This window comes from Triturus cristatus, chromosome 8 (genome assembly GCF_964204655.1).
Source record: "Triturus cristatus chromosome 8, aTriCri1.1, whole genome shotgun sequence".
NCBI lineage: Eukaryota > Metazoa > Chordata > Amphibia > Caudata > Salamandridae > Triturus > Triturus cristatus.
Genome location: NC_140591.1, coordinates 13,460,954 through 13,485,582, shown reverse-complemented (window position 1 = coordinate 13,485,582; position 24,629 = coordinate 13,460,954). Strand labels below are relative to the sequence as shown.

At 48.5% G+C, this 24,629-nt stretch overlaps 1 protein-coding gene across 2 annotated transcripts in view; it reads left to right on the top strand.

Annotated features, from left to right (window-relative positions):
* Nucleotides 1-24,629, top strand: part of POGLUT1 (protein O-glucosyltransferase 1) — a 167,414-nt gene that overhangs the window by 34,299 nt on the left and 108,486 nt on the right. For both annotated transcript variants that reach the window (XM_085620731.1, XM_085620732.1), the window contains exon 2: nucleotides 7,790-7,880. In XM_085620731.1, the coding sequence (XP_085476857.1) occupies nucleotides 7,790-7,880 (91 nt within the window). The remainder of the gene's footprint in view (nucleotides 1-7,789; nucleotides 7,881-24,629) is intronic.

Here is a 24,629-nt window from a genome sequence, read left to right as displayed (position 1 = left end):
ACGCTCGGAGTGAGGTTTTTTCCTGCTCTGTCTGTAATTTTTCCCTTCCTACTTTAGACCATACCATCAACACTATACACTCATTGAACCCTCCATCCACCCATGGAGCTCAGTCCTCCCTGACCCTCAGAGCTGCGCTGATCAATTGTCGATCATTGAGCAAACATGCCATTGACATCTGGCAGTCCCTCCGAGATAACAACTGGGACCTGCTCTTTTTAACCGAAACATGGCTGAACGACACTACAAATCCTGCAATCACTCTAGCCTTACCTGAGGGTTACAACATTATCTGTGCCAATAGACCTAATGGCACACCGGGAGGTGGTATCGCTTTAATTCATAACTCCAAATGGGCGGTTACCCTCCCTCCATTTAATCAAATCGATTGTATAGAAGGCATGCCTTTCATTGTTCAAATCTCCCCTTCCTCCTCTTGCTCTGGAATTCTCATTTACCGCCCCCCTCATTCCAATTCCTCTCATTTACCGGCCTTAGCTGACTATGTTATTCAGCTTAGCACACGATATGCTAATTTTACTTCTTTAGGAGACTTCAATCTCCATGTTGATAACGACTCATGCCCGCACAGTAATCTCTTCATTTCTACGCTTGCAGCATGCAACCTAGTTCAATTAATATCCCTACCCACACATAAAGCGGGTCATACTCTGGATCTGATCTGCTCCAACCTACCATCGATCCGGGTGACCACCCCTATCCCGGTCATTTGGTCGGACCACTTCCTTATCCCTTTTGAGATCGACATTTTTTGTCACATCAGACCCGTTATCACTCCTAAATCATCTGGTCGAAACTGGAGTCGCATTACCCCGGAAACGCTCCTGGAATATTTAAAAAATACTCAACCCTGCTCGTCACTTGATCCGGACCTACAAATCGACCACCTGGACACATGGGTCAGGCAGGCCTTAGATGCTCTGGCCCCCCTTAAACCCATTAAAACTTACAGGGCTGCACCTTCCGCACCCTGGTACTCTGACGAGCTCAGGCAGAAAAAGGCCTCCTGCAAATTTATTGAACGCCTCTGGAGACAGAACTATACCATGGATAGTAAAATCTCGTATAAATTAGCCCTTAAAGAATACCGGAGATTGATTGTAGAGCACAAACGACACTTTCTGGCCTCCAAAATTATGCTCGCCAGTAATGGTGCAAGGGAGATTTTCAACATAGTTAGATCCTTCACAGACCCCAACGCGCTGACCCGCACCCAGCCTGCCTCACAGTCCTTATGTGATAAACTTTCCCAATTTTTTGAGGATAAAATAGAAATCATTTATTCCTCCTTCCCTACCCTCAATACAGCAGGACGGGAAGAAAAACCCACCACTCTCACGCCTCTATTGTCCACCCTAACCGAATTTGCAGCCATCTCGGAAGCCGAATCTATGGCAGAGCTACTTAAATGTAAATCGGGCTCGCCTAATGACCCTTGGCCAGCCAAGCAATACAAAAAACTCGCACCTCTACTCAACCCTTACTTGAACCACATCTGGAACTGCTCCCTCAGACTGGGTTGTTTTCCTGCTAAATGGAAACATGCCTCTCTGGTCCCTATCCTCAAGAAGTCCAACTTGGATCCAGACCAACCCAGCAACTACCGACCCATTTCCCTCCTGCCTGCACCAGCGAAGATTCTGGAAAAGCTGGTGCACTCTCAGTTGGCGAACTACATTGAATCCAATGCACTTCTCCACGACTCCCAGCACGGCTTCAGGTCGGGCCACAGCACGGAGTCGGCCCTTATTGAAATGGCGGACTCGGTGAGGTGGACACTTGACCAGGGGTCGAGGGCGGTGTTAGTGCTGTTGGACTTATCAGCAGCATTCAACACCGTCTCTCATAAGATCTTGCTGGGAAGGCTTGAGGATCTGGGTGTGGGGGGTACTGTGTTGAGATGGCTCTCATCTTTTCTCTCGGGCCGCACACAGCAGGTTTTTACCCCTCCCTACACCTCCCCTGCCAGACCACTTAAATGGGGAGTCCCTCAGGGCTCTTCCCTGAGTCCGCTCCTTTTTAATGTTTATTTCACCCCTTTGGCCAAGCTAATCGCCCAGACCGGGATTACATCCACCTCCTATGCTGACGATATCCAGCTTCTTTTTACTTTTGATACCCCCTCTGTCTCTGCCTTTGATCCGCTGAAATCATGCCTTAGGGACATCTCTAGTTGGATGGACGCCAACTCCCTCCGACTTAATGCAGGAAAAACGGAGGTCTTGTTTTTCAATTCACCATCCCCTTTGGATTCCAGCCTGTGGTGGCCAGATGACCTGAGCCAAGCACCCATCCCAAAAGACGCGGTGAAAAATCTAGGGATACGATGGGATAACCATCTTAGCTTCAGCAATCAGGTACAAACGGTTGCAGCTTCCTGTTTCGCCAAAATCAGGACTATTAAACGCCTTATCAACTATTTACCCGCGGACTGCCGTAAGACTGTGATCCAGGCATTGATAATCTCCCATCTTGATTATGCCAATGCCCTCTATCTTGGCATCACAGCAGGCTTATGTCATAAACTTCAGACAGTCCAAAACGCCGCCGCTCGACTTGTGGAGAGAGTTCCTGCTAGACACCATATCTCTCCACTTCTCCGCAAACTGCACTGGTTACCCATTGCTAAAAGAAGTATCTTTAAAGCCATGACGCTCGCTTTTCGAGCCTCAAAAGGCACCGGATCGGCTCATCTGAAAAACCTCCTGCGACCATATGCCCACTCTAGGACATTGCGCTCCAACTCTCTATTTTTTCTCGACACTCCGCGATTCAAACGAGTTCGTGCAGGTGGAAAAACCTTTGAGGTTTGTGCCTCTCAGCGTTGGAACAAGCTTCCGCTAGCTTTACGCACCTGCCAATCAGAATTAGTTTTTCGTAAATCTCTGAAGACCTTCCTTTTCTCTTCCTAGATAGGTCCCCTGCCCTCTCTTCTTTTTCCAGAAGTTCTCAGCGCCGGGACGCCCCGTTGGGGCAGCTGTGCGCTTTATAAAATACACAAATAAATTGTATTGGTCTCCACTTCTTGGGAACAGTCGGATGTACAACAGTTTGTTGAATCTCATGCTTTAATTGCGCGTTGATGAGTTGGTTAGTCTCAGATCAGATGCTCCGATCTACCCTTTCGAGTTCAGATGCACCTTTCCACTCTTGAGATTACATTTTTTTTCCTGGCCCTAGAGTTAAACTCTCAAGCTAATCTATTCTTCTCTGCCTGAAGGAAACTTCATTTGGTTCTACTTTTATAGGCTTTACTTGATGACACCTGCTGCTTACACTCCCCCCCCCCCCCCCCCCCCCCCCAAACCTCATTTGCATCCTCATCTTAGCATTAGGCAATTTCCCTTTAGAGGAAAAGCAAGCGAATTAAAATTGCATATAGCATTCCTTAAATAACCTGTCTTTGTTTTTATTTTAACTCACTTTCGATTATACCAACTTACGCTGTATATGGTGATTATTTATTTATGACTAGCTCAAATGATTTTAAGTTTTTAACTTTGCTAATAAACCTTCATGGTTTGCAAATCTACTACTCTGTTGCCCTTGTGGAGCAAACTGTGCTTCACTGTCATTTATAATTTGAACTGTTGGTGTTAAGCCTCAATTCTAGACAAAGGTCCATTCACTTGAATGCAGCTTATATTTGAATTTGCACCAAATATTTGTATGGGGCAAACCCCACCTGGCGCTGCTTCACCTGTCCTGTCCCAACTTCTGATAGGTCCAGAGATTTCCCCCTATCAGAAGCTAGCGGGTATCTTAAGGCAGGCCTTCCTTTCATTAATCCCTCCGTCTGTCATGCTGAGCTTGTACGGGATTCTTGGCCTGGAGAAATCCCTAGCCTGAAGACGCTTTCAGCCAGAGATAGTAAGGTAAATAAAACATATTACACATTTGGATGAGTTTATTGCACAAAATAAAGTGATATAAAAACTCTTATTTCACGTGAACCTGACGAGTATAGAAACAGCTCCCAAACCACCCTACAGAGTTTTACCATGTTCGTGGCCGCTGTCATTATGTGGCAATGGAGGACCAAAGACGTGTGTGTGCTTCTCCCCTGCTAATTTAGCCTTGAAAAGCACACGCCTAGTAAAGTGGCAGGGTCACATTTCTTGAAATGAGTGAAGCAGACTTGTACCCCTTCACAAGTTACGCAACACTTCAGTTGCAGTCAGGTCCAATCCTTCTCGGGCACCCCTCGCTGTCACTATCCATTACTGACAAACCGCGGAGCCCAGTTTCTTAGAAACACCTCCTTCGTCAGGCATCACATTTTTGAAGCATGCAGTATAATTTGAACACCACTGGCACTGCATTATTGCTAGGGGGCGTTGAGTTTTAAACCTGTGGTTGAAAGCTTCATTCTCGAATGAACGCCCAGACGTGTGCCATTTAGTTCCCACGCCATCGACAACGCACCCAACATTGATTAAATTATGCGTTCAGAGTTACAGCATCGGGCGCCATTCCAGAAAGGAGGCGTCTCAGATTTATGAAATCATAATGTTCTTTAGTTTCCGGGATGCCGCGTAACTCACCTCAGTCGCTACTGTCATCTGGATGGCTGTACAAGCTTCCAAGAATTACTCCTCTGTTATCGAATCATCATATTTTGCATTTTTCAACTAGTGCCAAACTCCAGGCTGGCAGACCCAGCACTAAACCTGCATGCCTCCGATAACGTCTGCCACGGAGACAGGAGACGCGTGGAATCCGTCCATCCCCCATCAGTTACTCAAGTGAGCCTCCCGCGCCTCTGATTAATGGGGACACCACTGTAATCTGGGCTTCAAGCTTCATTTGTGCTCCCTGCAACTCCGCTGGGCTTATTAGCGATGCAAGTTCCAGGGTGCACTCTTAAAGGGGCCATGCCGAGCCCCGCAGGGCAGCATCTCGCTCTGTGAAGGGGACAGGACGATGAAGGGATGAGCAGACTGTCAGAAACATTGCATTCAATTAGTGATTTATAAACAACCTGTCATAATGAACATGCGTCTTGCGTGAAAAGTAAAAAACAATAAAAAAAGTCGGCAAAAGTGAAGGCATTTCCCTTGCGGGAGCGAGCAGCGCCAGGAGTGGTAATTGCTAACACATGGTGCCAAAGCTCGCTCCCGCAAGGGAATCGCCAAACGTGCACACGTTGTCATTGAAAGCAATGCACCGCGTGCACGTTTTTACCTGCAAAAGTAAAGCGATGGCTAAAGGTATTTTTCCTATGCAGCACATGTGCGCTGCGTAGGCGAGACCTAAAAATCAAAAGGTCTCAAGCAAAAAGACGGGGAAACCACGCCATAAGATGCCAGGCTGATCAGCCATGTTAATTGTTCCTCTGGATGTCCCTTTACCTTCACTGTGGTAATCTAGGCCTTTTACTTTTATCTCAGACCCCAGCTGTGGGCAGCTGAACCTCCGGAGTGTCTTCCTTTGCTATAGACCCTGTTGAGGTCCCAGATAAGGTGATTCCTCTTACTAGATTTGGCTCCACAGGGCGGTCTTGCAGGTTGTTCACCAGGGCCAAATCTTATTCAGGGCACCTTGGAGTTCACAAACTGACAACCTTTGTGCAAGTAATAATTCAAGAATTACTCTTTCCCTACATGAGCACATTGCTGGTTTCTAATGGCAGTCATTGCCCCAAATTGTAACCCAGCAAAGACAATTCCCTTGTTTATTTTGACAAATCTCCTATGATAATTTTACCAAATCTCCTAAAGGGTTTGAGCCTGTATTCAATAGCAGATTAAGCAAGGGCAAGTGTCCCATATACATAGCCTGTGTTACAAAATGAAGCTGTAACTACACGCAGTATATTGCTTCAAAATGTGTTCCTTGAATAGCTTGCATGTAAAAGCTACCAAGATTGATGCAGTATCAGTGAGCACAATGTTCTTTTCTATGCAAACCCCTAATGCGCATGGCTACACGAAAGCTTCCCTGTTCTGATTGAGTCGTAGTGTTGCACATGAGCTGGCAGGGAGCAAAATGAGGAGGTCTTAGTAGGGAAAGAGCCATGATTTAAGCTGTTTCATAGACGGTGTCTCCCTTTGTAGGCTTCTTAATTCTAAGGGCAATGAGTTCCAAAGTTAAGGGATGAGATGGGAGAAGGATCTTCCGCCCCATCTAGTTCTATGAATTCGCAGCACCTTCAGGAGTCGGGCATGTTAAACCTCCCTTTGTGGCATCATGGAAAGCTGCTCTTCCCAAGGCACACTGAGCCCAGTAGATGAAGCCGATCAGCGGGTACTATGACGTATAGGAGACCACTGGTCCTCAGCAGACCTCATTCCCCCTACAGCTCATTTTAGGGCCAGTAAGAACAGGCAGAATTCCCAATCTTTGGCCATTCAATATGGCGGCATCTGCAGCCACAGGTCCTGTGAGCTGGTTAAGTGTACCCGTGCAGTATGTGTTGGACTACCTCCAGTGCTTCCCAGCTGGACTCACTTTAATTTAGCGGCACAAGCATGATGGAGGTGGGCAATGCAGACTGTCCTGCTTCATACATCCTGTCTGCTCTGGCCTCCAGTTTTCCCCTTAAAAGGCAGCTGAACACCATGGGCAATCTTCCATTTCTAAGCAGAACAGCAGCACGATTACACTTTTTAGGTCTCGCCTGACCCAGCGCATGCGCTGGTCTGGCGAGACTTATTGAGAGGGCTCCAAAAAGTGCTACCAGGCCAGCCTATGGCTACAGTGCGTGTGCGCGGGCGCCGCGCTTTACCGCGATTACTTTCACGGCCGCACGGCCGCTTTGATGTTTGATCGTGATCGCGATCACTCTCACTTTCGGGGCCCCACGGCCGCTTTGCTTAGCCAATAGGTCTCGCTTTTGGAACCTTATAAGTATTTAGTTATGCAACTGTTGCATGGCTAAACACTTATAAGGTCCCAAAGGCGAGACCTATTGGCTATGTCAATGCTTGTTAACTTTGATGTGGGAAGGTCCATGCCTTTTCCCACGATGTTCATGAGTCTGTCAGCTCCCTCGCTCCCCTTTTGTGTATCCCTCCAGCATACAGGGAGTCCACACACTCAAGAGGATTCCAAACATCAAGAAGTGTTTCTCAGAAATAGACTGAAGCAAAAATGTCGTGTGTGTGTGTATATATAATATATATAATCTAAGTGATTATCATCTTGGTAATGTTCAGAGAAATACAGTTTAGGGCTTTTGTTTTGTCCACTTGTATGTAGGTGAATCTAATTTTACTGAGCTGTATTCAAAGTGGCATTTCATTGACAACCATGTTTTTTTATGCAAAGGGTATTTTTTTTTATAATTAAAGAGTTTATTTACAACAAGAACAAACAAATTGTCTCTGGCACGCATTTGCACATATAGACCTGCAAAGTGAGCTCAGAATATCACTGCTAGAAGTTTAACTAACATCAACGAAGAACACACACCGTGACACTCCATACAAACCTAGATCTCCCTACAGCTCAAGGTTATTTAATTAAAACTGCTCCCTTCTTATGGAAAACACCTTAGACCCAGACAGGAGCTAGAATCGACAATAGAAAGACTGTGTTTCTAGACAATCTCGAGGTGGGCAGTCATCGTATTGGTGTACACATGCTTGAAAATGAGACGTTAGTCAATAAAAAGTCGATCATGTGCCCTCAGTGTTGTCTGTGAAGTCTGTCATCCCTGGTTGAGTGCCCCTGTCGGCACTGCCGACTTCCTTTGCTGAATATGTGCAACGCCTTCTGTGGTTAGTCTAACATCCCTGTATTCTTATTTTAATCTATCTTGTGCTAGGAACACCGTGGAGGAATGTTCTTGATCAGATCGAGACTGCAGTTGAGAATTACAAACCGTGTGAAAGTCAGAACTGTAGCTGCCATCGCAGGTGAGCAACACCATAACATGAACCAAATATTTGTGCAAAGAATATATGTCCAGCAGTCTACAAGGTACATAAATCCCAGAGATGATTAGCCATCACCCTGGGGGATGGGGGGAGGCTGCAACACATTGTTGTGAACAGAGAATACTTTGCCAGCAGACATGACTGTGGGCCAGTTGCATTGTGTGGTAGTATTTACATGAAACACACAAAAGGTGATGAGAGGCTGCTTGCAATAAGTCTAACTGCTAGCAATGGCTCAGGGTAGCATCCCAACCCATCGTTCTTCTGCTCACCTTTCTTTCTCAGTTTGGAATCAATCCATATGCAAATCAGACTTGACCCTGCACCTCATGAGAACAGTCCAGCACAAACTGCCTGGCCAGGTCCTCCCTGAACCAGAACACAAGCAACCTAGAACAGATCTCGCCCTAGTTATGGACTCGTTAGGCAGGTACAGATTAGTTCCGGTGTCACCATGAGCACTGGACCAGTGTCTGGGCATACCCAGGCCACTTAGGACGGTAAATGTGTTGTGGTATTCAACAGGGCCAGTTCACAAAAGTCCAGTGCTGATTTACATGTTTCAACTTAACATAAACGGTGACTTTTTACATGCTTTGCACGTACATGAGAACATACTCAAATATCTGCTTGCAAGCTCATTTCTTCGTAGGCACTTGTACACTCTGTCCAAATTTGAACAGTGAACACGTTGCTCTTGCTTGTTGTTGTCCGGTTGGTGACAGCTCTGAATCGGAAACACAATCCATCACATCAGCATTGCACCTTCGACACCGTGCACATGCAACCAGGCTTTGATTATTTAAACTACCTCTGAGCCAAGTTTCTCAGAGGAGCCTTCTGTGGATTAACCTGGGGGCTTTGACTGTGACCGAGGTGCCAAGGACGGCGGCCTGTTCTGAACCAGACTGGCTTCCTGATACATCTTACACAGGTATGGGGAGTTGGGTTGTCCCAAGCGACCTAGCAGACAGTACTCTCTATGCTCCTGATAGTACAGGGAGGAGTATAAAGACTGTAACTGTAATAATGGTTGAATCTTTTTCATCGTTCTTGTAACGCTGGTAACAAGCCTTTGTTTCCTCCTGTTAATAATTGTAGCTCAGGCTTTTTACACAAGAATGCAATTGCTTCAATAAATGTTTGAAATGCTAATTATGAAAGTGTAAATCTGTATCCAGTGTTTCCTTGGGGGAATTAGAGTGGTCATGTTCAGAGGTTGCAGACACCATTAGGTACCCGGTAAGGTTAGGGGTCCTGACGGGGCACTGTGAGCTTGCTGGGAATTGGGCCAGCACACTGATATGAGTGTAGTCAGTCCCCATTTTCTAACACTTATGTTCTCCAGATACACAGTCGTACTTAATTAGTAGGAACTGTACGACACATGAAACGCACAAAAGGTGATGAGTGGAATGCGTGCAATAAGTTTAACCACTGGCAGTAGCTTGGGGTAGCAGTCCAACCCATTGTTTTGCTCACCACGCCATCTTAGTTTCGACCAAGCCATATGGAAATCGGCCATGACCCTGTACCTCATGGGAACAGTCCAGCCCAAGCTGCCAAGCCAGGACCTCCCTGAATCGGAATACAAGCCACCCAGGACCGGTTTCGCCCCAGTTATGGCCTCATCAGCAGGATGCAGTTTGGTCCCAGTGGCACACTGAGCATGGGACCCACGTCTGGGCATACCCATGCCACTTAGGTCGGTACATGAAACACACAAAAGATGATGGGAGGCTGCTTGCAATAAGTCTAACTTCTGGCAATAGCTTAGGGTAGCAGTCAAGCCATCATTCTTCGGCTGAACATGCCCCCTCCATGTGGGCAAGCCATATGGAAATCAATCTTGGCCTTGCTTCTCCTGGTAGTATTTACATGACACTTCATACACCTGATATAGCAACAAAACGCTCTGATGCACATCTGGTTTTGGTGCCATTCTTGAGTGGATGGTTGCTAGAGCATGTGCTCTCTTAAGACTTTCCTGCAGGAAGTATGGATCCTTGGCGATGGCGTTGTGTAAGGGGAGCAGCGTATCCTCTGTAAGCTACTGACCTCGGTATCGAGAGTTCTTTCTCCCAAAGCTGACTGTGTGCAGGGAATGCAGCAGCAGGAACACACGTAGACATCATTGCCAGAAGCGTGGCCTCCGGGTGTCCGTACTGTGTGCAGGGAGTGCAGCAGCAGGAACACACGTAGACATCCTTGCCAGAAGCGTGGCCTCCGGGTGTCCGTACTGTGTGCTGGGAATGCAGCAGAAGGAACACATGTAGACATCCTTGCCAGAAGCGTGGCCTCCGGGTGCCAGTACTGTGTGCAGGGAGTGCAGCAGCAGGAACACATGTAGACATCATTGCCAGAAGCGTGGCCTCCGGGTGTCCGTACTGTGTGCTGGGAATGCAGCAGAAGGAACACATGTAGACATCCTTGCCAGAAGCGTGGCCTCCGGGTGTCCGTACTGTGTGCTGGGAATGCAGCAGAAGGAACACATGTAGACATCCTTGCCAGAAGCGTGGCCTCCGGGTGTCCGTACTGTGTGCTGGGAATGCAGCAGAAGGAACACATGTAGACATCCTTGCCAGAAGCGTGGCCTCCGGGTGTCCGTACTGTGTGCTGGGAATGCAGCAGAAGGAACACATGTAGACATCATTGCCAGAAGCGTGGCCTCCGGGTGTCCGTACTGTGTGCTGGGAATGTAGCAGAAGGAACACATGTAGACATTGCCAGAAGCGTGGCCTCCGAGTGTCCGTACTGTGTGCTGGGAATGCAGCAGAAGGAACACATGTAGACATTGCCAGAAGCGTGGCCTCCGGGTGTCCGTACTGTGTGCAGGGAGTGCAGCAGCAGGAACACATGTAGACATCATTGCCAGAAGCGTGGCCTCCGGGTGCCCGTACTGTGTGCAGGGAGTGCAGCAGCAGGAACACATGTAGACATCATTGCCAGAAGCGTGGCCTCCGGGTGTCCGTATTGTGTGCTGGGAATGCAGCAGCAGGAACACACGTAGACATCATTGCCAGAAGCGTGGCCTCCGGGTGTCCGTACTGTGTGCAGGTAGTGCAGCAGCAGGAACACATGTAGACATCCTTGCCAGAAGCGTGGCCTCCGGGTGTCCGTATTGTGTGCAGGGAGTGCAGCAGCAGGAACACATGTAGACATCATTGCCAGAAGCGTGGCCTCCGGGTGTCCGTACTGTGTGCAGGGAGTGCAGCAGAAGGAACACATGTAGACATCATTGCCAGAAGCGTGGCCTCCGGGTGTCCGTACTGTGTGCTGGGAATGCAGCAGCAGGAACACATGTAGACATCATTGCCAGAAGCGTGGCCTCCGGGTGTCCGTACTGTGTGCTGGGAATGCAGCAGAAGGAACACATGTAGACATCATTGCCAGAAGCGTGGCCTCCGGGTGTCCGTACTGTGTGCTGGGAATGCAGCTGAAGGAACACACGTAGACCTCATTGCCAGAAGCGTGGCCTCCGGGTGTCCGTACTGTGTGCAGGGAGTGCAGCAGAAGGAACACATGTAGACATCATTGCCAGAAGCGTGGCCTCCGGGTGTCCGTACTGTGTGCTGGGAATGCAGCAGATGGAACACATGTAGACATCATTGCCAGAAGCGTGGCCTCCGGGTGTCCGTACTGTGTGCAGGGAGTGCAGCAGCAGGAACACATGTAGACATTGCCAGAAGCGTGGCCTCCGGGTGTCCGTATTGTGTGCAGGGAGTGCAGCAGAAGGAACACATGTAGACATCATTGCCAGAAGCGTGGCCTCCGGGTGTCCGTACTGTGTGCAGGGAGTGCAGCAGCAGGAACACATGTAGACATCATTGCCAGAAGCGTGGCCTCCGGGTGTCCGTATTGTGTGCAGGGAATGTAGCAGCAGGAACACACGTAGACATCATTGCCAGAAGCGTGGCCTCCGGGTGTCCGTACTGTGTGCAGGGAGTGCAGCAGAAGGAACACATGTAGACATCATTGCCAGAAGCGTGGCCTCCGGGTGTCCGTACTGTGTGCAGGGAGTGCAGCAGCAGGAACACATGTAGACATCATTGCCAGAAGCGTGGCCTCCGGGTGTCCGTATTGTGTGCAGGGAGTGTAGCAGAAGGAACACATGTAGACATCATTGCCAGAAGCGTGGCCTCCGGGTGTCCGTACTGTGTGCAGGGAGTGCAGCAGCAGGAACACATGTAGACATCATTGCCAGAAGCGTGGCCTCCGGGTGCCCGTACTGTGTGCTGGGAGTGTAGCAGAAGGAACACATGTAGACATCCTTGCCAGAAGCGTGGCCTCCGGGTGTCCGTACTGTGTGCAGGGAGTGCAGCAGCAGGAACACATGTAGACATCATTGCCAGAAGCGTGGTCTCCGTGTGTCCGTACTGTGTGCTGGGAATGCAGCAGAAGGAACACATGTAGACATCATTGCCAGAAGCGTGGTCTCCGTGTGTCCATACTGTGTGCTGGGAATGCAGCAGAAGGAACATATGTAGACATCATTGCCAGAAGCGTGGCCTCCGGGTGTCCGTACTGTGTGCTGGGAATGCAGCAGAAGGAACACATGTAGACATCATTGCCAGAAGCGTGGCCTCCGTGTGTCCGTATTGTGTGCAGGGAATGCAGCAGAAGGAACACATGTAGACATCATTGCCAGAAGCGTGGCCTCCGGGTGCCCGTACTGTGTGCTGGGAGTGTAGCAGAAGGAACACATGTAGACATCCTTGCCAGAAGCGTGGCCTCCGGGTGTCCGTACTGTGTGCAGGGAGTGCAGCAGCAGGAACACATGTAGACATCATTGCCAGAAGCGTGGCCTCCGGGTGCCCGTACTGTGTGCAGGGAGTGCAGCAGCAGGAACACATGTAGACATCATTGCCAGAAGCGTGGCCTCCGGGTGTCCGTACTGTGTGCTGGGAATGCAGCAGAAGGAACACATGTAGACATCATTGCCAGAAGCGTGGCCTCCGGGTGCCCGTACTGTGTGCTGGGAGTGCAGCAGAAGGAACACATGTAGACATCATTGCCAGAAGCGTGGCCTCCGGGTGTCCGTACTGTGTGCTGGGAATGCAGCAGAAGGAACACATGTAGACATCATTGCCAGAAGCGTGGCCTCCGGGTGACCGTACTGTGTGCTGGGAATGCAGCAGAAGGAACACATGTAGACATCATTGCCAGAAGCGTGGCCTCCGGGTGCCCGTACTGTGTGCAGGGAGTGCAGCAGAAGGAACACATGTAGACATCATTGCCAGAAGCGTGGCCTCCGGGTGTCCGTATTGTGTGCAGGGAGTGTAGCAGAAGGAACACATGTAGACATTGCCAGAAGCGTGGCCTCCGTGTGTCCGTATTGTGTGCAGGGAATGCAGCAGAAGGAACACATGTAGACATCATTGCCAGAAGCGTGGCCTCCGGGTGCCCGTACTGTGTGCTGGGAGTGTAGCAGAAGGAACACATGTAGACATCATTGCCAGAAGCGTGGCCTCCGGGTGCCCGTACTGTGTGCAGGGAGTGCAGCAGAAGGAACACATGTAGACATCATTGCCAGAAGCGTGGCCTCCGGGTGTCCGTATTGTGTGCAGGGAGTGTAGCAGAAGGAACACATGTAGACATTGCCAGAAGCGTGGCCTCCGTGTGTCCGTATTGTGTGCAGGGAATGCAGCAGAAGGAACACATGTAGACATCATTGCCAGAAGCGTGGCCTCCGGGTGCCCGTACTGTGTGCTGGGAGTGTAGCAGAAGGAACACATGTAGACATCATTGCCAGAAGCGTGGCCTCCGGGTGCCCGTACTGTGTGCAGGGAGTGCAGCAGCAGGAACACATGTAGACATCATTGCCAGAAGCGTGGCCTCCGGGTGTCCGTACTGTGTGCTGGGAATGCAGCAGAAGGAACACATGTAGACATCATTGCCAGAAGCGTGGCCTCCGGGTGCCCGTACTGTGTGCTGGGAGTGCAGCAGAAGGAACACATGTAGACATCATTGCCAGAAGTGTGGCCTCCGGGTGTCCGTACTGTGTGCTGGGAATGCAGCAGAAGGAACACATGTTGACATCATTGCCAGAAGCGTGGCCTCCGGGTGACCGTACTGTGTGCTGGGAATGCAGCAGAAGGAACACATGTAGACATCATTGCCAGAAGCGTGGCCTCCGGGTGCCCGTACTGTGTGCTGGGAGTGCAGCAGAAGGAACACATGTAGACATCATTGCCAGAAGCGTGGCCTCCGGGTGTCCGTACTGTGTGCTGGGAATGCAGCAGAAGGAACACATGTAGACATTGCCAGAAGCGTGGCCTCCGGGTGTCCGTACTGTGTGCTGGGAGTGCAGCAGAAGGAACACATGTAGACATTGCCAGAAGCGTGGCCTCCGGGTGTCCGTACTGTGTGCTGGGAGTGCAGCAGAAGGAACACATGTAGACATCATTGCCAGAAGCGTGGCCTCCGGGTGTCCGTACTGTGTGCTGGGAATGTAGCAGCAGGAACACTTGTAGACATCATTGCCAGAAGCGTGGCCTCCGGGTGCCCGTACTGTGTGCTGGGAATGTAGCAGAAGGAACACATGTAGACATCATTGCCAGAAGCGTGGCCTCCGGGTGTCCGTATTGTGTGCAGGGAGTGTAGCAGAAGGAACACCTGTAGACATCATTGCCAGAAGCGTGGCCTCCGGGTGTCCGTACTGTGTGCTGGGAGTGCAGCAGAAGGAACACATGTAGACATCATTGCCAGAAGCGTGGCCTCCGGGTGTCCGTACTGTGTGCTGGGAATGCAGCAGCAGGAACACATGTAGACATCATTGCCAGAAGCGTGGCCTCCGGGTGTCCGTACTGTGTGCTGGGAATGCAGCAGAAGAAACACATGTATACATCATTGCCAGAAGCGTGGCCTCCGGGTGTCCGTACTGTGTGCTGGGAATGTAGCAGCAGGAACACATGTAGACATCATTGCCAGAAGCGTGGCCTCCGGGTGTCCGTACTGTGTGCTGGGAATGCAGCAGCAGGAACACATGTAGACATCATTGCCAGAAGCGTGGCCTCCGGGTGTCCGTACTGTGTGCTGGGAATGCAGCAGAAGAAACACATGTATACATCATTGCCAGAAGCGTGGCCTCCGGGTGTCCGTACTGTGTGCTGGGAATGTAGCAGCAGGAACACATGTAGACATCATTGCCAGAAGCGTGGCCTCCGGGTGTCCGTACTGTGTGCTGGGAATGCAGCAGAAGAAACACATGTATACATCATTGCCAGAAGCGTGGCCTCCGGGTGTCCGTACTGTGTGCTGGGAATGTAGCAGCAGGAACACATGTAGACATCATTGCCAGAAGCGTGGCCTCCGGGTGTCCGTACTGTGTGCTGGGAATGCAGCAGCAGGAACACATGTAGACATCATTGCCAGAAGCGTGGCCTCCGGGTGTCCGTACTGTGTGCTGGGAATGCAGCAGAAGAAACACATGTATACATCATTGCCAGAAGCGTGGCCTCCGGGTGTCCGTACTGTGTGCTGGGAATGTAGCAGCAGGAACACATGTAGACATCATTGCCAGAAGCGTGGCCTCCGGGTGTCCGTACTGTGTGCTGGGAATGCAGCAGCAGGAACACATGTAGACATCATTGCCAGAAGCGTGGCCTCCGGGTGTCCGTACTGTGTGCTGGGAATGCAGCAGAAGGAACACATGTAGACATCATTGCCAGAAGCGTGGCCTCCGGGTGTCCGTACTGTGTGCTGGGAATGCAGCAGAAGGAACACACGTAGACATCATTGCCAGAAGCGTGGCCTCCGGGTGTCCGTACTGTGTGCTGGGAATGTAGCAGCAGGAACGCATGTAGACATCATTGCCAGAAGCGTGGCCTCCGGGTGTCCGTACTGTGTGCTGGGAATGCAGCAGAAGGAACACATGTAGACATCCTTGCCAGAAGCGTGGCCTCCGGGTGTCCGTACTGTGTGCTGGGAATGTAGCAGCAGGAACACATGTAGACATTGCCAGAAGCGTGGCCTCCGGGTGTCCGTACTGTGTGCTGGGAGTGCAGCAGAAGGAACACATGTAGACATCATTGCCAGAAGCGTGGCCTCCGGGTGTCCGTACTGTGTGCTGGGAGTGCAGCAGAAGGAACACATGTAGACATCCTTGCCAGAAGCGTGGCCTCCGGGTGTCCGTACTGTGTGCTGGGAGTGCAGCAGAAGGAACACATGTAGACATCCTTGCCAGAAGCGTGGCCTCCTGAGGAAATATGAATTTTGTGATCAGTTATGTCCCCTATCGTAGACCCCAACGGCTCCATGTGCATGCTATAAGTACATGTATGTTCCCTCCAGTTCCAGTTTTGAAGACGCAAATATATGTGTGTCCACCGTCAACATGTCCTCTTTCAGATCCGCCATGAATGGGTCAGATATTCCATTCCTAAGTATGAAAGGCCACCGACTTTATGTGGTTCACTTTCCACATTTTACAGATTCAGGCGAGTAGGCCCAGAATTCTCTCATCAAGCCTTTTCCTGCCTTCTGCCTCTGAAAGCTCCAGTCTGAGCCTGCATCTGTATCCATGAACTTTGTCCTACTCCCTGCGCGGCTAACGGTGCCTGATCCAGCCTGTTGCCTGCCAAAAACTGTATTTCACCTTCAAGATTATCTACTCCGCTCCTCATCCGATGCATTCCTGTCTAGTAGTTTAGGTAAACATTCCTCCAGCTACCGTGCAAAGGGCCAGGCCTCACTGTCCTCATGCAAGTAATTCATAGCCCCGTTACCATGGAATATTCCTACCCCCTCGCATCTCATGTAGACACTTAGACGCTTGTACACGCACTAACAGTCAGTATAGAATAGGTTCTATCCTAGAAACCTTTCCTTTTGGATAACACAGTTCTTTAAACATAGGATATTAGATATGATTTGGGATTAGGTTGACATGACCCCCAGACTTCTGTCTCCACATGTAGAGCTAAATGTCAAGTCCCCTTCACCCTCTAGTTGCACGTCAATCACACGTCATGCGGCTGCGCGCGCATCTCTGCCAAATATTTCTGCTGACATTGCAGGATTCTCTTATGGATCCACCCACTTGTGACATCATGTATGATGACGTTTATTAAATTACGCCCCTATATCCGCCTCTATTAGTTACGTATGCACCTTTTATCTGTACTATCAGCTGTTACGCCTCTTGCATCTGTTTCACTGTAATGCATTTCCTATAAAACCAATTGTCTGTCAATAATGTATGCCCCTTCCTTCCTGAACTTTCGTGGTGATGGAATAGAAGGCCTGCAATTCGAATTGTATTCCTTTGTATAGGAATAAAGCCTTTTAAACCCTCTAATACCACGGATTCTGCCTCTTATATTTACTGAGTTATTCTTAATAGACTTTACCGCATAAAAAATAGTACCGGTAATGAAATATTTACCACATAAATTGGCGCCCGAATAGGGACACTTTCTCATCTCACGCGCCGGCGGTGCGTTGCAGGCCCGGTCTCCTGCCACAGCTGAACGGACAAAAACGCGTACCTGCAGGATTTCCTGTATCTCCCTCCGGCCAAGCGGGGATGACTGAGGCTGCGATCAACACCCAGACGAGGCGGTGAGAAGTGCGAAGTATCCCGACCAGAGCCTAGCTGAGAGAGCAAGATCCGAGGTATACAGAGGCCCATCAGGTTCCGAAGTTCCGAGTCCAATCAAGTCGAGTCCAGTCCGGTCCAGTTTCAGTTCCGTTTCCGAGGCCTTCCGTTCCGAGCTACCCGGTGAGTACCATTACCGGGGAGGCATTTAACGTGCACATAGTCTGTGCCGGTCAAGACGGGTTTGGGTACACAAATCCGGTCTGCACTGTTTTAGCAGTGTATCTGTACTGTTTAGCAGTATATATAGTATGTCTAGCATATAAATAAGTATTATCTAGTATCAGTATTATGTCAGTAACTAGTTTTCTATTAGTTATCATCGTTCGTTAAAACTGTTAAGTGTTGAATGTTTTAATACGTTCTATATATTGTGGTGTGAATGACTGTTCATTATTGTGTTTATTGTATAAAGTGTGTTCTAGTAATAAGGTCTAAAAATGCCGCTCTTTTCGAAACTAAGACAGATCAAAACTAGAAAAGGTGTACTCGAAGAAGCTGTTCCCATCCCACGTAGGGACACTCCAGGGTACTTTATGTATCATAAGCATGGCCTAGATGCCGTATTATTTCTTGATTTATGGGTGGACTACACCAAAGAGTTACCAGAGAGTCAGAGATGGCCCGCAGCGGGGACCTGGGATGCAGATTGCATCATGAGAGTAGAAGAAGAATTATGGAAAAAGAAAGCCAGACAGTCACAGAAAGATGCCATTGAATTATGGCGTAAAGAATCATATAGACGTACAGAAAAAGCGCTCAGACAGGAAGAGAAAGGTAGAGAGAATTCAAATAAAACCCGAGAAAATCTATTACTTGAGGAAGGTACCCTAGTAAAATCAGAACAAGTAGACAGACCAAGAAACACTCTTATGAATGGTATGTATCCTCTTCTGGCCGAAGGGTTACCTAAGGCTACCCCGGAAATACCAAAAGACTTAACTCCCCCATTGCTCCCGATAAAAGCACATCCCAAAACACATCCCAAAACAGCAAAGGACGTTTTCCTTTCCTCCTATTTAGATGACGTAGCTCCCGAGTATGCTAATGCCATACCACCCACACCGCTTGCCGATGGTGTTCAACACCAAAAGCATCCGTCTGTATCCCCGCAACTACAAACTCCTACACAAGTTCCCACAGGTCCGTCCGTTTCTACAGTTTTTCCCGCATCTACAATCTCTATCCTACGCCCAACGAATCCTTTCATGCCCAGCACCTCAGACGGTGCTATAGGAGGTACGACAGACATGTTTGCCACCCCGCCGCGAAATAAACAGACCCTTAGAGATTTAGCACTCCAACGTACACCCCAACTAGCGACATCCGACATGTTTAAAGAACAGCTTGTGGATTGTAGATACGACCCAGTACCAGGTAGACAGGACAAATTGCTCATATCATCACTACGTATACGACGAGCTACATTATATTTAATGACGATACCAGGAATAAGTGAACACCTAGACGAAATATATCGCTTTGTCCAAACAGGGCGAGGTCCAGAAAGTATTAACGAAGCTATGGAATACCAGAAAGTGGATGTCCAAAGACAACTACTACGTTTTTTCATAAATTGCGTAATTAGGAATCAAGACAGGCCTGGGGCCGATCATGATACCATGCAAAGACTTGCCAAATGGGGTCAGAACATATCAGAAGAAAAACATGATAGACAGGCGTGTATAATCGCCATGTGTCGAAAGATCCGCAAGGAAGTAGAACGAATACATAAAGAAAGACGAGAAACAGACAGAGTAGAATCAGAAGAGGAGGAGGAGCAGGAATCAGAACAAATAGAAACGATAGCTTATGTAGGTAGAGGAAGACCCCATAATAATATCAGAGGTTTTAACGACCCGATACGTCCAGAATATAATAGACATTTTCCAAACCCTATGTTAAATACAAGATCCCCTGAACACCTATTCCAAGCCGTTGATAAATTACTCCGAGATCGAAGGGGGTACCACATGCTCGATTCCATGGACGAGCAAGAATTAGCCAGGTCAGCAGTACAGTGGGCTGACAGTCCCGGCGAATACAATGATGATGTACTTGCACACACGTTTCTGAATCTTGACCCATACGAACAGCGTTTAGCTAGTATATACATGATTCAACACCTCCTTATATTATATAAAAGCCAACACTCCGATCCAGGACCCTTACCTGACATATTGACAGAACTACTCACGAATATATGGAGAGGGTCAGGTACTGATTTGATTAAAGAAATTCTAGAATTTCGAAACCAATATTTAACTTTCGTATGCCCAGAACACGTTCCAGTTCCCATCATGGGAAGAAGAATGTATCACATAGATAGACAGAACCCGTTACGCGAAGTACACCCAATCAGAGGTGACGGTAATAATTTTACACGCGTGTTTGTGTACACGCCTATAACTAAACTAGAATTATTAGAAATGAAGAAAGTAGTACCCAGCCATGACAAGGATCCAGCAGGTTTCCACCGTGAGATAAAAGACATGTTACTCATGGGAGAGTATACCTACCCCGACATTATGAAAATATTAAAAGTCCTATTACCAGCTGGTGTTTACGAGAAAGTGAAAGAAAAGGAATGGGAGGTGGGAGACCAAAAGATAGATTGGATAGCATTAGAAAACGAAGAAAGGGCCCGAGCTGCAGGAGCAGGGCTTGGGGAAAAGACTACAGCACTAGCAGGATTACTAGTACAGGTACTGCCACGTTTATTAACTACGAAAAAGGAAGACTGGGGTGCAATCTCAGCCTGTAAACAAAAGCCAGATGAAGACACTAGTGATTTCTATTCCCGATTTGAAAAATGTTTTGGTATAAATAGTGGCATAAAAGCCAGTAGCGAGTCATATCCACATCTGTTTGTGACAAAATTAGTTGAAAATTCTCTGCTGCAAATCAAGAATAGAGTATTGAAATTCGAAAGTACCTGGCAAGGTAATACCCCATCACAGATGTTACAGATGTTACAATATCACCACAATAGAATTAGAGAAGAACAAGAACACGAACAAAGACGTATGAAAGATACAAAAATGAAAATGCTCGTTGCACAGTCAGTTCCAGCCGATGGTCATCAAAGGGGTGATTCCGCAGGTCCTACGAAAGGGACATGTAACTATTGTAAACAACAAGGTCATTATATACACGATTGTCCAGTCCTGAAACATAATATTGCCACAGGTAGAACCCAGGAGAGACCACGTCTACCTAGACAGGATCAGAATCAACAACAAATACCTCAGCATGCACAACCTAGGTTAGCTCCGCAACAACTAGCTCCGCAAACAGGCAGCTCCACAACAGATCGTAGCACCACCACAAGCGCAGCCTATTGCTGCAACACAAGCAACAACACAACAGATGTATCAGTACGCACAAGCAGATTATCCCGATTATCAGCGATACACATGAAATAGCCTAGAGAGGGAAGTTGGCTTACCCCTTATAGAGGTTCCTGTAGACCAAGAGGGACCTTATGTACATAGTGAACTATTAGGGGAAGACAGAAAGTTTTTACTTGATACAGGGGCAAGCAGAACAACTATAAGACGCAGTGAAGTTCCAGGGGCACCCCTCTCAGGCTCACAGAATATTTCCCTTGGATTCTCAGGAAAACCTATAATCAATGACGTAACACAACCTCTTCCACTTACGATCGGTCCATTGACACGTACTACAGATTTATTGCTTACTAAATCATGTCCAGAAAACTTGTTAGGCATAAAAACATTGAAAGCTCTAGGAGCCATAATATGTTGTTCTCCGGAAGGGGTACGACTATTTTTACGTGACTTTAAAGGTCACTACGTGTCCAGAGACATGGATCGCCGACTGCAGAATTTACCTACACATTTATGGGCACAAGGCCCCACTGATGTTGGTTGCATGAACATTACACCATATCGAGTTACACTGAAAACAGGAGTAGTACTACCACGAATGCGACAATACAAGTTACCATCAGATGCTGTTGTGGCTTTACTGCAAATCATTGACGAGCTCATTGCACAAGGAGTGGTTGTCGAAACCAACTCCAATGTATGTAATTCCCCGATAATTCGGATTCTTAAAAGAACGGATCCAAAAGCACCACCAGTATATCGATTAGTTATTGATCTGCGCGAATTAAATAAATGTATTGTACCACAATACCCTGTGGTCCCAGATATCTCTTCATTACTAACAGCTATTGACTCAGAAGCAACGTTTTTCACTGTAATTGATCTCAAGAATGCTTTCTTTAGTGTCCCAATAGATCCGGAAAGTCAATATCTGTTCGGATTCAGTTTAAATGGACGAAGTTTTAAATTCACACGCGCACCTCAAGGATTTACAGAAAGCCCCAGCATCTATAGCCAAGCACTGAAACGAGAACTTGACAGTATCCACCTGCCAGTTAACACTGCCTTGCTTCAATATGTCGATGATCTGCTGATCACCGCCCGAAGCGAACCTGAATGTGAAACAGCGTCACTGACGGTTTTAAAATTTTTGGCCGACAAGGGGCACAAGGTGTCCCCTTCTAAGCTGCAATTCTGTGTCCAGCGAGTTGTTTACCTTGGGCACTCGCTGTCCAAGGAGGGAAGGCAGCTTACATCCGACCGCATCCAGTTAATTGCTAACATGCCACCACCCAAGACACAAAAGGAGGTGCGGGCTTTTATAGGCCTCACTTCATACTGTAGGCAGTGGATCCCTCAATATGCATTTCTAGCAAAACCACTCATCCAGTTGACAACACAGGAGGCAGCCACATCGACTGTCCTCCCTTGGACTCAAGAACATACACATGCCTTTGAAAGCTTAAAGAAAGCTTTATGCCAAGCACCTGTCTTAGCAACACCATGTTACAGTAAACAGTTTACACTCTTTGTTACAGAACGCGAAGGTACTGCCTTGTCAGTACTCACTCAGGAACAAGCAGGATCACACAAACCATGTGCTTATTTTTCTAGTACATTAGATCCAGTAGCTCAGGCTCTTCCTGCGTGCCTGAAATCGGTGGCAGCAACAGCTTTAGCAATCAGACAAAGCGATGCCATAGTGTTAGGACATCAATTGACAGTACAAGTACCACACGCAGTAGAGGTTCTCTTGAACCGCACACAAACACAACAATTGACTATAGCGAGACTCACCGGTTACGAATTAACATTGTTTCAGCCACACATAGAAATCAGACGTTGTAATACGTTAAATCCTGCCACACTGTTACCAGTAGGCGGAACAGATCCATTGGCACATGATTGTGTCGAAGTCATTACTATCACGACGAAACCCAGACAAGACTTGACAGATATCCCTTTGTCAGATCCAGACTTGTTATTGTATGTAGACGGGTCATGTATGAGAACAAGTACAGGAGAGTTAGTGGCCGCTTACGCAGTCACAACAGACACTGAAGTCATTGAAACAAATTGTATTAACACGTTGTCAGCTCAAGCAGCAGAGCTCATCGCTCTGACACAAGCCTGTACTCAAGCCAAAAATAAGAAAGTCAACATATACACAGATTCACGTTATGCATTCGGAGTCGTCCATGACTTCGGCGTACTGTGGCGAGAGAGAGGTTATTTAACTTCTCACGGTGCCCACATCCAACACGGACCCCTCATCCAAGCCCTATTAGACGCGATTCATCTACCTACTGCAATATCGATTATGAAATGCAAAGCCCATACAAAAGTTACCGATATCATTTCTCAGGGTAATGACCTAGCTGACAGAACAGCTAAACAGACTGCTCAGAATCAGACTCACACAACTGACATGACAAAGACAATAGTTCCGACACCAACACATTGCATGACAGTTAAGGATCCCGCCCTTGATGTAATTGACATACAGACACATGCTACCCCAGAAGAAATAAAGAAATGGACTGAATTAGGAGGGATCCAAACGGATCAAGGGTGGATGACGAAGGAAAAATCTATATGGTTTCTTCCCGACTCAATGGTTCAAGTCATCATTAACACAATACATAGTCCAGCGCACCTAGGAGAAAAAGCTATGCTAGACAGCATTCAACACATCTGGTTTAACAAACATTTACGAGCCGCAGCTAAACAAAAAGTTCGTACCTGTATGATATGTTGTCAGTTTAATCCAGGTAAAAGCATCCCCGTAGAGCAGGGTGGATTTCAGACTCCCGATCATGCTTTTGAAGTCCTCCAGATGGATTATATCCAGATGGAACGATGTCGAGGATTCAAATATGTTCTCGTAGTTGTCTGTGCTCTTTCCCGTTGGACAGAAGCATACCCGGTTTCAGATTACACTGCCCCGACTACTGCCAAACAGTTAGTTCGAGAATTCTTCCCACGGTACGGTTTACCACGTGTTGTCTACTCAGATAACGGCCAGCCGTTCTCATCCGAATTAATGAAACACGTTTCCCTTTTGTTAGGCTACCAATGGTGTTAGAAAAGGTAGACGGACCGGGAGGGCCGGCCGGGGTCAGGGGGAGAGGTCTCCGGGGAGAGCCGTCTCCAGCGATCGTACAGACAAGTAACTTCCCCCCCACAGACAGATATCACACACGGATAAGGTTCAGTGTTCTTTATAAGCACTTATTTAAGATACGGTTGAATGGTACAAGGAGGTCTGGACTCAGGGGTCCCCTCGATTAGAGTCTCGCAAGGTAGGGAAGGGGGTAGCGGGACAGTTTATTTACTAATCAGGTAGTTCGGATGAGATGATGATGAGCTCACAATCCTCGAGCTTGGTGGTTAGGTGGTACGGACCGCGGCAGCGCCAGCAGGTCCCGGTGCGGGTGGTCGATACAACGGGCCGCGGCAGCGCCAGCAGGTCCCCGGAAGATGTACGGTCCGCGGCAGCGCCAGCAGGTCCCGGTGCGGATGGTCGTTACAACGGGCCGCGGCAGCGCCAGCAGGTCCCAGGAAGATGAAGGTTGCAGGAGGCCGCGGCAGCGCCAGCAGGTCCCGGTGAGGATGGTCGTTACAACGGGCCGCGGCAGCGCCAGCAGGTCCCAGGAAGATGAAGGTTGCAGGAGGCCGCGGCAGCGCCAGCAGGTCCCGGTGAGGATGGTCGTTACAACGGGCCGCGGCAGCGCCAGCAGGTCCCAGGAAGATGAAGGTTGCAGAAGGCCGCGGCAGCGC